The sequence below is a fragment of the Cetorhinus maximus genome, chromosome 17, assembly GCF_964194155.1.
Source record: "Cetorhinus maximus chromosome 17, sCetMax3.hap1.1, whole genome shotgun sequence".
Lineage (NCBI taxonomy): Eukaryota > Metazoa > Chordata > Chondrichthyes > Lamniformes > Cetorhinidae > Cetorhinus > Cetorhinus maximus.
The window spans coordinates 52043559-52059972 of NC_135895.1; the positions used below are offsets into that span (position 1 = coordinate 52043559).

A 16414-nucleotide genomic window follows, 5' to 3' on the forward strand; every position below is an offset into this window, starting at 1 on the left:
CTCATGCATTTGTGTGTGTCCAAATTTGACGCAATCCACAATGCTGCCTCTATCTTCTCTGATATTTCCTTCACCTCCAATTACTCTATAATCCTCCCCCTAATCCAATTCAACTCATCCAAGAACTACACCACTTGCTGCCTTGTTTCCTTCCATTCTAATTTCTACCAGCCTGCCTTCACTGCCTCCACCATGTTTGTCAATATTAGAAGATTGGATTTAACTTAGACATGTCCCCGCATCCTTCAATATCACCCTCCTCGAAAATAATGCACTTTTGACTCCTCTCTAATTACCACTCTATCTCCAACATGTACTTTCTCTCCAAAACCTTGGAATACACCAGAGGGGAAATTCAACTCGCATCATTAACAGCTGAAAAATAGGCCATCACGCGCACCCAAGGACTTTGGAAAGAAGCACAAGGCAAATTGATGCTTGAGCCCCCCCCTCCGTTTGATTATGATTGACGAACTTTGCTTCACACTGTTTATTGACAGCTCACCAATTGAAAGGGATGCTAAAGCGGGTGGTATTGTCGTCATTTAAAGGCAGCCACCCTAAAGAATTGCTTTTAAGAGCTAATCCCTTGTTTTCAAATTCCTCCATCGCCTCATGCCAACCATTTCAATAATCTGAAGCTGTATGTTCCCTGTGCAGAGTATCTGTCCCTCTCACAGTTAATCGTTCCTTGCTTCTTGCATCTTCCACTCTACCATCTGTGACCATTCTTTCAGCCCTGTCCCTTGGAATGATCTCCAAGTTATTGCATCACTTATTTCTTATAAAGCCTCCAAGTGACTGATGGTGCCTCCCCTCTTCAAATATTTGTATTCCCTTTTGGCTCTCTGCCTTTTACCAGACATGTAAAGTACACCAAGATGTTTTCTCTTTGCTTGAGGAGTTTTGTAAGAATCTAAGTTGCCCACTTTAATTAATGATTGTAAGGAGATTTGTATATTAAATTTCTTTTGCTCAGCCAACCACAATTCTGCACTGCAGTACTCAATCTGAATAGTCAGCTTAGAATATTAAAAATAAATAATTGATAAGTTTAAAATGTAAATTGTTCTATGAATCTTATTTGTATACAGTGAACAAAGATTAAGAATATGCCATGCTTTTTTTTGTTAAAAATATAATGTACAAATTGCTTTAAAAGAAAAGCTGAAAGTCAGATTAGAATCAAATTTATTCTGGATTTGAAATTTTAAAAATAAACAAACTTAAGGCAACACTTAATTTAGGTTTTCTAGTTACCTGTTGATCCAAGTCTCCAGAAACTTCAGCGCCAAATGTTCCTGCCAGTTCTTTACTCATCAGCTACAATGTAAAATTAAACAATTAATATTTTTATTCCCTCCCTTCATTTTCCCAATTGTGTTGTGTCCAACACCATAAACCATTACCAGCCCAACAATACTGAGGGGAAAGACCAGTTACCAGGGACATCAAAGTGCATCAGTGACTCTGAATTTGGCACAGCAGACCACAGAGACTGCAAGGATTTCTGAAGAAACTTCGAAGCAGCAAAATGTTTCCATTCATGGACACTTATCTGATTCTTTCAAGTGCAATATGTGTTAAGGTCCTGCAGCAGCAAACATTTCCTATCCTCCTGCCATACCTCAAGAGGCAAACTCTCAATTGGAAATAACTACACCTCTGGCAGCATGCTGAAAATATTTAAAATTAAGCTTAAAATTCACCAGGGTTAACATCAGATCATTTGAACAGGTAGCAGATCTGCCCTGCTGAACTTCTGCTGGTGACCATTCAAAAAGGAACACCCAGCCCACTTAATCTCAATAAGGTAGAAATTAAAGACAGTTTGCTACTTTTATGAAAATCCAAAAGATCTTACCAAAAAGAAAATAGGACTTGGGAACATTTTCTCCCCACAAATATTGGAGTTGCTCTGTTTATTTATTTATTTTTTTAACCTGTCCATCATTAAAATCCAGTTAAAGAGCTTGCATCAACAGCTGCTAAAGAATACTGTAAACTGAAGATGGATAAAATTCGGTCCCTGTTTTGGGGTTACATGATTCATTGTTGATCTATTATTTCCAGTTTATTGTAGAACAAGCCTGTTCACAATCTTAAAATAACACTCACTTCGGTGACTTTTCTTGATGTCTGTCAATCTTAAAAATAATCATCACCAGAGGTTTACAAGCTATATTGTTCTTACTGCTCACCAATGCCAAACCTATCATCTCACCTAATATTGGCAGATATGCATTCCAAACTTACCTTTTTAACATCTAGTGGTGTGATGCCAAAGATGGCTGAAAATATTTTCTTGAATCTTATTTGTGTATGCTCTTTCATTATTTTAATTACTAAGTTAAGTGCTCACCAAAACATTACTTTGAACTTTTCCGTATAAATACGTTTAAAAGTAACATTTGCAAGACTCTATATTACAAACAGGCTTGCATTTTTTCATTATTATTCTTTCTCAGCGTGTGGGCATCGCTGGCAAAGGCAGCATTTATTGGCCAACCCTAGTTGCCCTGGCAACTGAGTAGCTTGCTGAGTAACTTCAGACAGCAGTTAAAAGTCAACCACATTGGTGTAGGACTGAAGTCAGATATGGGTGACAGCAGGTGAGGGTTGCAGTTTTCATTCCTAAAGGACATCAGTGAACCAGTTCGGTCTTGTCATTCTATTGCTGTTCTCCTTAGCTGTGAAAACCTACTGTGTTCAACAGAACATTGCCTGGTCTGGAGTTGAGACACACTTAGATTTGTGGTTCCTTACTTCTTGAATGGCAGTCATAACATTATGCTGCACAGACTCTTCCAGCGTCATGATATTCTGAATGTGCTCTGTAACACAAAAATTAAACACGTTTAGTTACAGTCAAAAGCTTATAAGTGTTTTAATTCTTCATGGACATTGGCCACTCGTGGAACAGTTTGTAACAATCCAACAGTTATGAATATACATTAAGCAAAACAAAAGGTCCTTCAATGGCTTAGTAAATGCTGTAAAGGTCAGGAAGGATCCCAGCTTCAATTTCCATTCTATGATGAGTTAGTGGTTGTCAGCTGGTTTAACAGTAGGACTTATTTGCACTAAACTCCCCAGGGCAAAGGAACATAGGAGCAGGAGCAGGCCATTTGGCCCTTCGAGCCTTCTCCACTATTCAATAAGATCATGGATGACCTGGACTGAGGAACAGTACCTCATCTTCTGATTAGGCACTTTACAGCCTTCCGGACTTAACATTGAGTTCAACAACTTCAGATCACGAACTCTCTCCTCCATCCTCACCCCCTTTTTGATCCCCTTTTTTCTAATAATATGTTTTTTATACATACATACATTTTTCTTTTCCCACCTGTTTCTATTATTATTTTAAATATTTATTTCCATCCATTGTTTTATCTCCACCTTTTAGCCTATTTCGATCCCTTCCCCCCACCCCATCCCCACTAGGGCCATCTGTTACTTGCTCATCCTGCTTTCTACCCTTAATTTCACCATTAGCACATCCATTAGCTAATATCACCACCGTTAACACCCCTTTGACCTTTGTTTATGACATCTTTGGCAATCTCTCCTTTGCCTCCACCTATCACTGGCCTTCTATCCAGCTCTACCTGTCCCACCCACCCCCCCCACCCCCCCCTCTTAAACAGCTTATATTTCACCACATTTCTATTTCTCTTTAGTTCTGATGAAGAGTCACATGGACTCGAAACGTTGACTCTGTCTTCCTCTCCACAGATGCTGTCAGACCTGCTGAGTTTTTCCAGCTATTTTTGTTTCTGTTTCAGATTTCCGGCATCCGCAGTATTTTGCTTTTATATTATGGATGATCTGGTTGTGGTCTCAGCTCCACTTTCCTGTCTGCCCCCCATAACCCTTGACTCCCTTGCCTAATAAAAAAATCTGTCTAACATGTTGAGTGGCGAGGGATTGGTGGTGGAGGAGTCGGCAAGGGGGAAAATAGCTCCTGTAAGAAATGTACAGGTCTGTGTGGATGTTGCAAAAAAGAACAGGATTGAGTCCATATGTGATACTGTCATCCTAGGCCTGCCAAAATTCTGTCTAGGCTTGCACACAAAGGTTACGAGATGATTGGCTACGTCATTAAATCCTTACCCCAGGGTAAATCAGTGCCTTCAGAAAAGAAAGAGAAAAAAAAAAATGAAAGATAAAAAAGAGGCGATTTGGCATCAAACTCTTTCTGGGACAGTTCTAAAGAAATACATAGGACTGGATTTCACAGCCACAAATTGGATGGGCTCACCCCCACATGAACGTAAAATAGGGCGTGATGATGTTGGGCCGGTATTCTGCGTCATCACACCAAACTCAGAAGTTACAGAAGGCAAGCGGGCACTGAAATCAGAAGCCCGCCGTTATTTTGATATTAGCAGTTAACAAGCTATTAAGCTTGTTAAAGGGACAATTGTATGCAATTTTTTTGTTGCCCGATTCATTTTTCGGGCATCGGATGGGTGCTTTACGGCAGGTATGATGAGACAGCGCAAGGGTGGAAAAAAAAGGCCTGTAATTTGTTGGCTGACAATGGCCGCATGTAACAGCAGATTCTGCTGCTGAAGATATCAGCGGCTGTATGATTTTTTTGACTCCATTTGTAGGCTTTTTTGAGCCTGTCATAAGAAATAAAGGGAGAGTCAGAGAGCAGGGGGGGCCTTAAAATTTGTAGCCGTGATCGAGATCCTGTTCACAGGGGTAACCCCTCTGCCTTATGATGCCCCAGCCTAGACTCCCCTTGCACTGCTTATTAACCCAACTTGCACTGTTAATTGACAACCTTCCGGCCGGACAGCTACTCATTGTCTGGCTGATGCTTGATTCGCCACAGGGGCGGGGGCAAGCGGGTCACTCACTTTCCATTTTGTCTCCCTTACTCCATTGAAAACTGTTGGATTCAAAATATAGGACTATATAGGATATACAGCACAGAAACAGACCATTCAGCCCAACCAGTACATGCGGGTGTTTATGCTCTATTCCAGCATCCTCCCAATCTAAATCTATGATTGTAATCTTCCTCCCCAAAATGCTTGTCTAGCTTCCTCCTAAACGCAGATCTATACTATTTGCCTCATCCACTACTCCCTGTGGTAGCAAATTCAACATTCTCACCACTCATTGGGTAAAGAAATTTCTTCTGAAAAGTTGTCAGTAAAGGAGGTACATTAAGCATTTTTTTTAGATTTTAATACTTTTAATTCTTATGCTCTCATTTTAGGAGAGTAAAATCATAAGTCATTGAGAGAGGTTATATACATACCCTGCTTCCTCTCACAGTTTACTGCACACCCCAAAATCAGTTGGAGCAATCTACCCAGTTCCACAATATCCTCATGCTCTACAATCAGGTTCAAATCTGGGTGGAGAGAGTCTGCAATTTGTTGGCCAAGTACCTGTAAATGGTTATCAATTACTAAAAGTATAGCTGGTAGATGGGTTCTTTGACGAACTAAAGAAAATAATTTGCAGAGGCAGAAATTAATTATACACTGGACACCATCATCTGAATAACAGATCTACCTCTGTTGGCTGTGGTTGTAAACATATCATCCAGTCCAGAACTAAGGCACCCACATCACAAAGGCCTAGATTTAATCTCCATGCTAAATTAGCCAATTTCAGGTAGTGTTGCAGTAGGGTGCTAAAAATGGCTAAATTAGTTTAAGCTAATAAAGATTGATTGACAACAACTGGAATTTTAAAAATTCATTCACAGGATGTGGATGTCACTGGCAAAGCCAACATTTATTTCCCCTAATTGCCCTTGAGAAGTTGGCAGTAAGCCGTCTTCTTGAATACAACTGAATTACTTGCGAGGCTATTCCAGAGTTAGGGCAGTTAAAGAGTCAACCACATTGCTGTGGGCCTAGGGCCACATGGAAGCCAGACCAGGTAAGGGGACCAGATTTAAATTCCTTCCTTAAAAGGACATTAGTGAACCCAATAGATTTTTCATGACAATCAGGTGGTTTCACGGTCATCATTACCAGATAATAGTATTTTATTCCAGACTTAATTAACGGAATTTAAATCCCCAGCTGCTGTACCTAGATCATTAAACCAAGCTTTTGAATTTCTAGTCTAGAAACATAACCACTGTGATATTGTGCCCTCATCATTTATGTGTGGGCATTTGGAGGACAGGATTAGGCTCAATTGTGATGCTTCCCACAGTTGAATAAACTGTGACACTGGCCTCACCCTCAAAAGGCATCATCATCCACATCTACAAGCGGAAGGGGGAAAGGGAGGAAATTAGAAATTGGCCACCCATTTCACTGTTGAATTTGGACTATAAGATTCTGTCCAAGGTCATCGCCAATCGGGTCAAGTCTGCTCTGGAGTTGGTGATCCACCCTGACTAGAGCTACGCTGTGCCCGGCAGGAAGATCTCTGACAGCCTTGCGCTACTCAGGGATACGATTGCCTATGTGCAGGACAGGGGTGTGGACACCTGCCTCATCAGCCTGGATCAGGAGAAGGCCTTTGACAGAATATCGCACACCTACACGGTGGATGTGCTCTCCAAAATGAGGTTTAGGGAGGGAATCCACAACTGGATCCAACTGCTCTACACTAACATCAGTAGTGCAGTTTCAATCAATGGGCGGGAATCAGATAGCTTTCCAATTAAATCTGGAGTCAGGCAGGGCTGCCTTCTCTCCTCTGTTGGTGTGTTGCATAGAACCCTTTGTTGAGTCCATCAGGAAGGATCCGGGCATAAGAGGAATGACGATCCCAGGCAGTGGAGGCACTCAGGTCAAAGCCTCCCTGTACATGGACGATGTCGCCGTCTTCTGCTCGGATCCGCTGTCGGTGCACAGACTGATCCACATCTGTGACCAGTTCGAACAGGCCTCGGGAGCCAAGGTAAATTGTGGTAAAAGCGAGGCCATGTTCTTTGGGAACTGGGCTGACCGATCCTTTGTCCCCTTCACCGTCAGGTCAGACAGCCTGAGGATATGGTTCGGAGGGACCGGGGCATGCATTAGAAACTGGAAGGAGCGAGTGGCTATGATGGAAAGAAAACTGGGCATGTGGGAGCGATGCTCCCTCTCCATTACAGGTAAAAACCTGGTCATCAGGTGTGAGGCACTCTCGCTGTTGCTGTACTTCGGCAGGTCTGGCCCATTCCTCACTCCTGAGCGATGGCGATCACCCGAGTCATCTTTCGCTTTATCTGGAGGTTGAAAATGGATCGTGTGCTCAGGGATGGGATGTACAAGCCTTTAGATAAAGGGCCCAACATCGCCCTCATCCTGATGGCTACCTTTGTGTGCGGCTGCATCAAGCTGGGCGTAGACCCTCGGTACGCAAACACCAAGTGTCAGTACGTGCTGAGGTTCTACCTGTCCCCGGTGTTGCGAAGGATGGGTCTGGCCATGCTGCAGCGGAACACTCCAAGTAGTTGGACTGTGCCTTACCACCTGTCCCTCGTGGAAAAATTTATGCAGAGAAATACCTTTGACCAAAAGTCCATCAGGCAGTGGTCGGCACGTAACGTCTTAGAGGCCCTACGGGAAACGGAGACGGTGGAACCTGTCAGATGATTCCCTGAGCAGACTGTCAAAGTCATTTGGCAGAATGCCTCATCGCCAGAGCTTTCCAACAAGCACCAAGATGTAGCTTGGATGATGGTGAGAAAGGCCCTCCCCGTCAGATCCTTCCAACACGCCAGGAGTCTCACCCCCTCTGCATGTTGCCCTCGAGGTGGCTCTGGTGGGGTTGGGGGGGAAAGAGACTGTTGTTCATCTCCTTGTGGAATGTGCCTTTGCAAAGAAGGTCTGGAGAGAAATGCAATGGTTTTTGTCAAGGTTCATCCTGAGCAGTTCCGTGACACAGGATTCTGTGCTCTATGGGCTGTTCCCAGGGACACACACCGAGACAAACATCAACTGCAGCTGGAGGATCATCAACTCGGTGAAAGATGCTCTTTGGTCTGCCCGAAACTTGTTGGTCTTCCAGTCCAAAGAGTTGTCACCTACCGAGTGTTGCAGACTGGCACATTTTAAGGTCCAGGACTATGTGCTGAGAGACGCACTAAAGCTTGGGACAGCCACTGCAAAGGCGCAATGGGGAAAGGTCGCTGTCTAAGACCTTTCTGCCATAGTGCACTGAGGGGCTGGGAATTGTATAGACCGCCTCGGGCTGTACGGCTCACAATGAATGTATGCATTGATTATTAATTGTATTATAATTGTATTGAAGCACCTCAGAGTGCAACATGATGTATGCTGATAACTCCAATACCACTGCACTGTTGAACTGCCAGTAATGACCATATTGAAATGACTGTAATATTCATTGATTGTATTGAAGCAACTCATGATCCATATGTAAAAGTTGAATCTAATTGCACTTTTTGAGATGGCCATTTAGAAATGTTTTGTAATGTTCTTTCAGATATTTTAAATGAATAAAGTATATTTTTCAAAAAAAATGTGACACTCACTATTTAGACACTCACACCCCTCAGGCTGTACGGCTCACAAAAATTGTATGTAGTGAATACTAAATGTATTATAAATGTATGAAGCACTTCAGGGTGCAACATGATGTATGTTGATAACTCCAATACCATTGCACTGTCTGACTGCCTGTAATGACCATATTGAAATGACTTTAATATTCATTGATTGTATTGAAGCACCCAGTGATCCATGTGTAAAAGTTGAATATGATTGCACTTTTTGTGATGGTGATTTAGAAGTGTGACACTCACTATTTAGGCTCACATACGAAGAATGATAATCTTGACAAGGTACCCATATATGGCTACACAGCTCTAATGCCTTCAGGAAAGAAGTGGAGGAGAAAATAATATTGAATACAAAAAGTGGACTTGGCTTATGGGAGACTAGCAGAGCAATGTGTTCATTCAGGCAGTGATAACTCTTTTTGAACATAAGCCCTTCTTCAGGCCAGTTTTAGAATTCTTAGGAGGATGACATCGCCCCATCTCCCAGCAGTGTAGCTAATTCGCTTAATTAATATAAGAGGGCAAAAGCCAGGATGGGCAGTGGTTGTTTGGACAGGGGACAAGGGTTTCAGTGGCGATGACAGTGAGATCGGTTTGGAGGTGGGAAATATGAATCAGCAAGTAAATAGTCTTGATAATGGGTAGAATACAGGATTTGTAGGTCATCTTTAGGTTGATCACTTCAGGCTTAGGTGAGTACAATATACATGTACCAAAAGTACTCCATGCACATTCATTAAATTCACTGGAAAATACAAAACCGGTTAGAAAATAAAAGGCTTTATACTCAAAAGGATCTAAATTATAGACATATAATTATTCTGCAAATTTGCTTAGCAGAGCACCAAGTAGTCTGCTACAATATAAACTTAGAGTCTTACTTCATGATAATAATCGAGAACCATCTGAAGAATCTTCTTCAAATTATTCATCTGTGCAGAATAAGATGAACAAAGATTTTTTAGTTCAGTACATGCAACTGATATATAAATCTCTAAAAGCTCTAAAAGGGGATGGCATATGAAAAATTTTAGTCATGGCAGATGAAATCTGTACCACACCATCAGTCTAATTAATAACAGAAACGTGAAACCAATACTGCTCCCTATATCATATACTTAATGCAGTTATTTAATTGGCTGGTGTTGGAATTGTATTAGAATGTGTAAATATACTAATTCCTATACCACATATAAAAGCAACCAAATATTTGTTCTTTTAAACCATTCACTGCTCTATATTGTCTGTTAACCTTAAGAAATGAAAAGTGCCACGGTACCTACCAACAATCTTTCAATGTTGGGGAAATAATCCTAGAATTCATGGCAATTTGAATCAGGCCAATCACAATTTCTTACAAAAGTGCACTTAATGTTTTTCACTTTTGAATTCATATGAAACACTGAGGAGAACTGACATTTTAAAAGCCTTAGCTGAAATAAATCAAAAATATCTAAAAACATTTGAAATATCCTTCTGATGAAGTTTCTGACAATGAAAGTATCAGCTTCAGTACTGTACCTTCAATCTCGAATTTTCACCCACGTCATCTTTAATGCGATTCAGCCACAATTCATTAAACCAAGATGGGTCTCTACAAGGGTTGCAGAAAAAAATAAATTTTTCACAAAACAGAAGAACCGGAGCCATTTTGTTGTTAACTTGGAGAGGTTGGACTTTTCCCAGTCAGCATTTTCAATTTTTCCTCAGCTTTCATAACAACGCAATCAAGATACCGTGCAGGATAACTCTCCTACATGCAGCGTTGCATTAACATTGTGCTACATGGAACAAACTGAGGACAGAACTAGCAGCCCAAAACTGGCTTCCACGAGGAGCTGTGAACCTTAGCAGCAGCAAAATTGCATATCACCACAATCTGCAATCTACATGCTGCCTAATCAGCAGTCCATAAAGGAACCAGTACAATCTGCAATCTACATGCTGCCTAATCAGCAGTCCATAAAGGAACCAGTAGAGATTGCCACCAAAAAGTTAAGTGGCACATTAAAACTCCCAACCACTAATGGCAACCATTTGTTCCCATTTGGATTGCCTCCCTTCCTCTGAGCACAGCTCCCCCTCCTCCCATCCCCCTCCCTCTCCCTCTCCCCCACCCACCCACCCCCCCCTCCCCCTCCCCCTCCCCCAACCCCTGACCACTTACCCTTCCCAAATTACCTTAAGCCCTTGGCTGGTTCATTCCTTCTTACGAATGGCAAGCTGCCTCTGGGGTTGTGACTGGCACTCACAGCTCGCTGGTACTATCCTAATATAAGGCCAGTGGGCCAATTTCCTGTGGTCCTTCCGCTGGCCTCATTAGGTACTTGCACTGCACTCGGATCAATTCCTGTTTTGGGTGTAATTTAGTTTTCAGCCCAAACTATTTGTGAAATAAAAATTAAAAGACTTACATTTGGTTAAGCACCTGTGCCATTGCAGCTCCACTGATCAAATCCTGAACATTTTCACATGCTGAGGACACACAGAATGTCTGCAACTATGAAGGAAACACTGACATTACACAGTGCAAACTGTAAAATCTGGAGCATAAACTATATCAATACAGCCAAGCAGCTGCATAGACTTTACAGAGTTGGCTACCACAAAACAAGGCACAACTTCAACACTCAATTCTATTGTAGCATGTTTCTTTACATCAGAAAGATATAACAAATTCTTATAATAGAGTAACAAAAGGTAGCTTTTTGTTTCACATTTCATGATGATTTATTTTACAACAAAGCTTCTACTATATCATTATCCTTTCTGACTTGAGATGTTATCATGTTGGTTGCTAAGACACTGCCAGCTATTGATGTAAGATAGAACAAATCAGACTTGTGCAACAGGCACGTAGGAGGGGATTAGGCAGCTGTTACCAGAGCTCCAAGATAATGTTACATTTACTGCAGAAACCACCTGAGCTCATCTTCTTTTTCACTTGTGTTAGAAGTCTTTAAAGAAATGCCCAGGCATTTATCATAAATTTTAAAGAAGATGGGCATAACCTCGTGTTGGTGAAACACAATTTACACACATCACATCTCACAGCAAAAAGTCTTATTGCTAAAAATAGTAAATGCATTCATACTAACAAATTATAGAAAAATGGCACTTGAGCCAAACACACTTTAAGGTTGTGCCTCATTCTTGTCAATTGTCCTTGATCATCATCACTAGTAACAGTGCTTCAGCTACCAGCACATTAGCCTAATGTTAATTTTGCAAAATGCTGGGAGGGTTGAATCTATTGTACTGATGAGTCTTTTCCAACAGGTCAAATGGACACTCATTAGTCAGACTAAAATTTCTTGCCCTAGAATTTCTGGTGTGCCCACTTTTGGGTGCTGAGTTTATGTGCCCTGTGCCAAAATGGTGAGATCTGAGAGCCCTGGAAATTGAAACTCGAGCCTCATTATATTGGAACTGATGAGGTGCAACAGCCAGCTGGCAAAGAGAAGAAAGAAAAGACAAACTTGCCTTTCCATAACACTTTCCACAACCTCAGGATGTCCAAAAGCATTCCACAACCAGTGAAGTACTTTTGAGGTGTAGCCACTGCTATAATGCACAAAATGCACAGCAAACTCCTCAAACAACAACATAGTAATTACCAGGTAATCAGTTTTTTTTAAGTGAAATAAAAATAGAAATTGCGAGAAATACTCAGCAGGTCTGGCAACATTGAGGGAGAAAACTAAGCTCTGTTTTTCTATTCTCGAGAGATGCTGCCACACCTAACGAGCTTGTCCAACATTTTCTGTTTTATTTTAGATTTCCCACATCTGCAATATTTTGATTTTGCTTTTAAAGTGATGATGATTGAGGGATAAATATTGGCCAGGACATTGGGATAGCTCCCCTGCTCTTAAAAATAGTGCCATTGGATCTTTTATGTCCACTCAAGACAGCAGACAGGGCATCAGCTTACCATCTCATCCAAAAAACGGCACCTGTAACAGTGCAGTACTCCCTCAGCACTGCACTAGAGTGTCAGCTTAGATTTTTGTGCTCAATTTTCTGAAGTGGGACTGAACCCACGACCTTCCACCTCAGAGGCAGGAGTGCTAATAACTGAGCCACAGCAGACCTGGAGTGCAAGATTAGGCTGTTGCGGTCATCTCAGCAGCCCCCAGGCAAATGGTTCCTGGAGTCAAGTCCAGTGGTATGGGAGAGGAGGCTGGGTAGTCAAGAGCAGTGCTGAGCTTTCTTTAAATACAAGAAACTGAGGGGTACCTCTGCTCCCCCTGGGTTCCATATTCAGCTAAGTAAATGTGAAAAATATACCTTCTAGTTTGCTGACGATCCCAAAATCTGGTTTGACCAAAATGTAAGTGCAGCCAGTGCTGGGGCAAGCTGTCTCATGGTGCAACAATCTTGAAGTTGGGGGTGTTAGGCCCCCTATTTTCAAATGCATAAGGGTTAACACCTGTTCCAGGTACGGGCGGAGGATGCAGGTATCGTACCTCTGGCCAAAAATGTGCGTGTACTTCTTGGCTAACATAATCGGGAACTTAGTAAGCCAATTGGCATCCAAATGTATGGACCCTTGTGTCTGAAATCCTAGCTAGGTAACAATATTGGGTAATTATATTCCAGTTCTTTATTATGCACCTACTCCTTGAATGATTTGTGGAATGCATATTCTAAAATAGGTTATTGGGCAATAAAGTTCCATATATTAAACTGAATTTCAACGCCCAAGGTGAAAGTTTCCTTATGGATTGTACATTTTGTTTAATTTTTAAAAGTATTGCTATAGCAGTTATAGAATGTGTATTCCATGCCTCTGTTTTACATCCCCAAACTGAGATTATAATAAAATTATCAGAGTATTTCCTTTCTTCAACCAATAGACCGAATGCATAATATTTTAATGAAGCACATAGATTAGTTACAACCTATGGGTGTATAAACAATTGGAATTTAAAGTTCTACAGGTTCTACTGTGCACATCTGTGGTTCACAGAGGCAACTCCACATGTTAAAGTGCAGCTGCATCAGCCAGATCTGATTTGGCTAGTAGGATGCCATAAACATGACTTGTGCACTTTAGACCCGATAGGCACCTCTGGGGAAGGTCAGGTACCCTTTGAGATTGTTAACAGTAGACAGGTATGTGCGTAAAAAGTGCATAAACTGATTGGAACTGTCAAGAGAACTGTCAAGCTGTTGAGAAATTTAATTGTCCTGCCCTTTAAATATCAGAAGAAAAACCGTCCGCAGTGTTAAAAAGAAAAATCAGTGCTTCCTATTTCACACTGTTGACATAAGCCTGAGGACTATCATTACAGGATTAGGGCTGCATGGCTGATTTCACAACCTATCATTATCACAGTGGGATGCCTATCAGTTCAGTTTGATTCACAGCTTCAAGTTAAACGTAGTGGATAGGTTTTTAATCAGAGAGTTTTTTTTTTAAACACTGAATTCATCAATAGGCACTTAAGGGCATTATTTAATATCAGCATGGGACCTGAGGTCTGCCCATGGTGATACTGGGTGAGTTGGCATGGTAGGTGTAAAGGCAAAGTGTGGTGGATGGTGGCGGGGGAGGGGGGGGCGGAAAGAGAAATGGTTTGGCATGAATTGGCATAGGGATGAGAAAGGGGCATGGGAGTGGGTGAAGGGTCATAGGTTCACATGGAGGGTCTGAAGGGCCATGAGGGGTTGTTGGAAGGCCATAGGTAGGCATAGAGGGCATGAGGCCAAGTGGGGGGGCATGAGATGGCACGGGTTGGCATGAATTGGGCATGGTGAGTGTGTGGGAAATGAGCAGGTGTGAGGGCTGGAAAGCTGTTTTTTGTTATATTCATTTTTTGATATTTTCGACAAAGTGCCAGAGTATATGAAGCAGCCCTTCCATCCTGCCCGCATCCACACCTGGCAGCCACTGAACTCTTTCCAGGGACACCCACCAAGACCCACTCCAGCTCCCCCCACCTCTCCACCCACCCACTGACTGAAAATCCAAACTTCCAGGACACTTTTTCCCAGGTCAGGTTTGTGGAGCCAGGAATTCTCCCAACTCTGCACAACCAGGTAAAATTATTCCATAGCTCTATTTTGAGGAAGGGCAGGGTAGTTACCCTAAGTGTCCTGGCAAATATTTATCACTCAATTAATATCAGTAAAACAGATCTGATCATTATCACATTGCTGTTTTTGAGGGAGTTTGCTGGCTGCTGTGTTTCCTACATTACACAATAAGTATTTCAAAAGTACTTCATTGGTTACAAAACCAATGAGGAGGTCCTGTGGTCATGAAAAGCACTATGTAAATGCAAGTCTTTCTTTTTCTGTGCATGGTATTAAATTCCACTCCTGAAAATAGGATCCATTTTGGTGTACTGAGACTGTATTTTTGGGGCTTGGTTAGCTCAGTTAGCTGAACAGCTGGCTTGTGATACAGTGATGCCAACAGTGCCAGTTCAACTCCCGTACCCAAGGTCATCCATGAAGGCCCCACCTTCTCAACCTCGCCCCTTGCCTGAGGTGTGGTGACCCTCAGGTTAAACTCACCACCAGTTGTCTCTCTTTAATGAGAGAGCAGCCTAAGGTCCTCTGGCACAATGGCGACTTTAATTTATCATGCGTTATTGATTAGATGGGGTATATTAGAAAATAAAAGAGTAAGGCCACAGGGCAAAGCCATAAGTTTATCAGCTAAGTCACAATTTATTTTGATAGTGCACTAATGTTTTTGCTAGTATACATTTTTGAATGTTACATAAAATAGCAGGAATTTGTTAACAATTAGTTTTGAGATATGTACAAAAACATGAATATGATTATGAATACAGCAGCAGAAAGCCCTTTAGTAACGGGGTGTGTGAAAGGAATCACGTGGTGATAGGTGAGATGCTTTGTAAAATTTTGTCAGGTAGACCAAGCTGTAAATTAACATCTGCTGTAGCACAGGCTGTCCATGCCAAGAATTCACTGCAGACGGTTGGGGGCTACAATCCATATCAGTTGGTTTTTGGTAGAAATCCAAAAATTCCTTCAGTCCTGAGTGATCATCCCCCAGCTTGGGAGGGATCTACAATTAGCTGTACTTTTTCTGAGCATTTAAATACTTAATGAAGTTTCAGAAAGAACTCAGCGAGACACAATGTATGACCATTGGAAATGATTTTCAATCCGGGAGATGTGGTACACCATAAAAGAGAGGGATTTAATGAGTGGCATGGCCCGAGAAAGGTTATAGGTAAAGATGGTAAAACAGTCATTTTACAGCATGGGAACCAGACAATTCAGGTACACTCATCGCGGTTAGTTGGCGCGGACTACAAATTTGTGGGTCCGAAAAGGGTTATAGAAAGTGAGGAGGAACCATACCCATATGCTGCATGATTGTGAGGACCAAGTAGCTGAAATCGACAGGGTATCTGAAGATGGACACAGTAACTCGAATGATCAAGATGAAGCGATTTGTCCCAGAGGACAACTGCCAAAAGCTGGCACTAAAGTTACATACTTGCCAGAAGGGGCTAGCCAATGGAGGGATGCAACGATTGTAGGGAAGGCCACTGGAAAATATAAAAACTGGTTAAATGTACATGATAAGGGGCAGGAGGTTAAGCCCATGTGTTGGGAACACCAAGTGCAAAAATGGAAGGCACGAAAACGTAGTGTCAGTTCGTACAGTGGGTCTGGGAGTGAACATGCCTCTAGGAAGAGGTCGCAAACTGTTGAAAAAACAGCTATTAATAAGAGAGGGAGATCAAACAGTAACAGTCTGGCGTGTGATAGAAGGCAGGCTAGGGGATATAGCTTAACAAGGTCAAGGAATAAGGCACAGGCTAGAAAAGTAACAAGCAGCAGAAGCCCATGTGATCAAAGTCTTAATAGCTTCAAACAAATTGGACGATAAATTAATAAAGGATGCCAAACAGCAAGAACTACATAGTT

General features: G+C 41.9%; 1 protein-coding gene across 2 annotated transcripts in view; it reads right to left on the reverse strand.

The window, feature by feature from the left end:
- hook1 (hook microtubule-tethering protein 1) overlaps positions 1-16414 on the reverse strand; it is an 88728-nt gene that overhangs the window by 63039 nt on the left and 9275 nt on the right. For both annotated transcript variants that reach the window (XM_078561197.1, XM_078561196.1), the window contains exons 2-7: positions 10912-10997; positions 10019-10091; positions 9379-9429; positions 5279-5411; positions 2767-2834; positions 1261-1323 (exon numbers count right to left, since the gene is read on the reverse strand). In XM_078561197.1, the coding sequence (XP_078417323.1) occupies positions 1261-1323; positions 2767-2834; positions 5279-5411; positions 9379-9429; positions 10019-10091; positions 10912-10997 (474 nt within the window). The remainder of the gene's footprint in view (positions 1-1260; positions 1324-2766; positions 2835-5278; positions 5412-9378; positions 9430-10018; positions 10092-10911; positions 10998-16414) is intronic.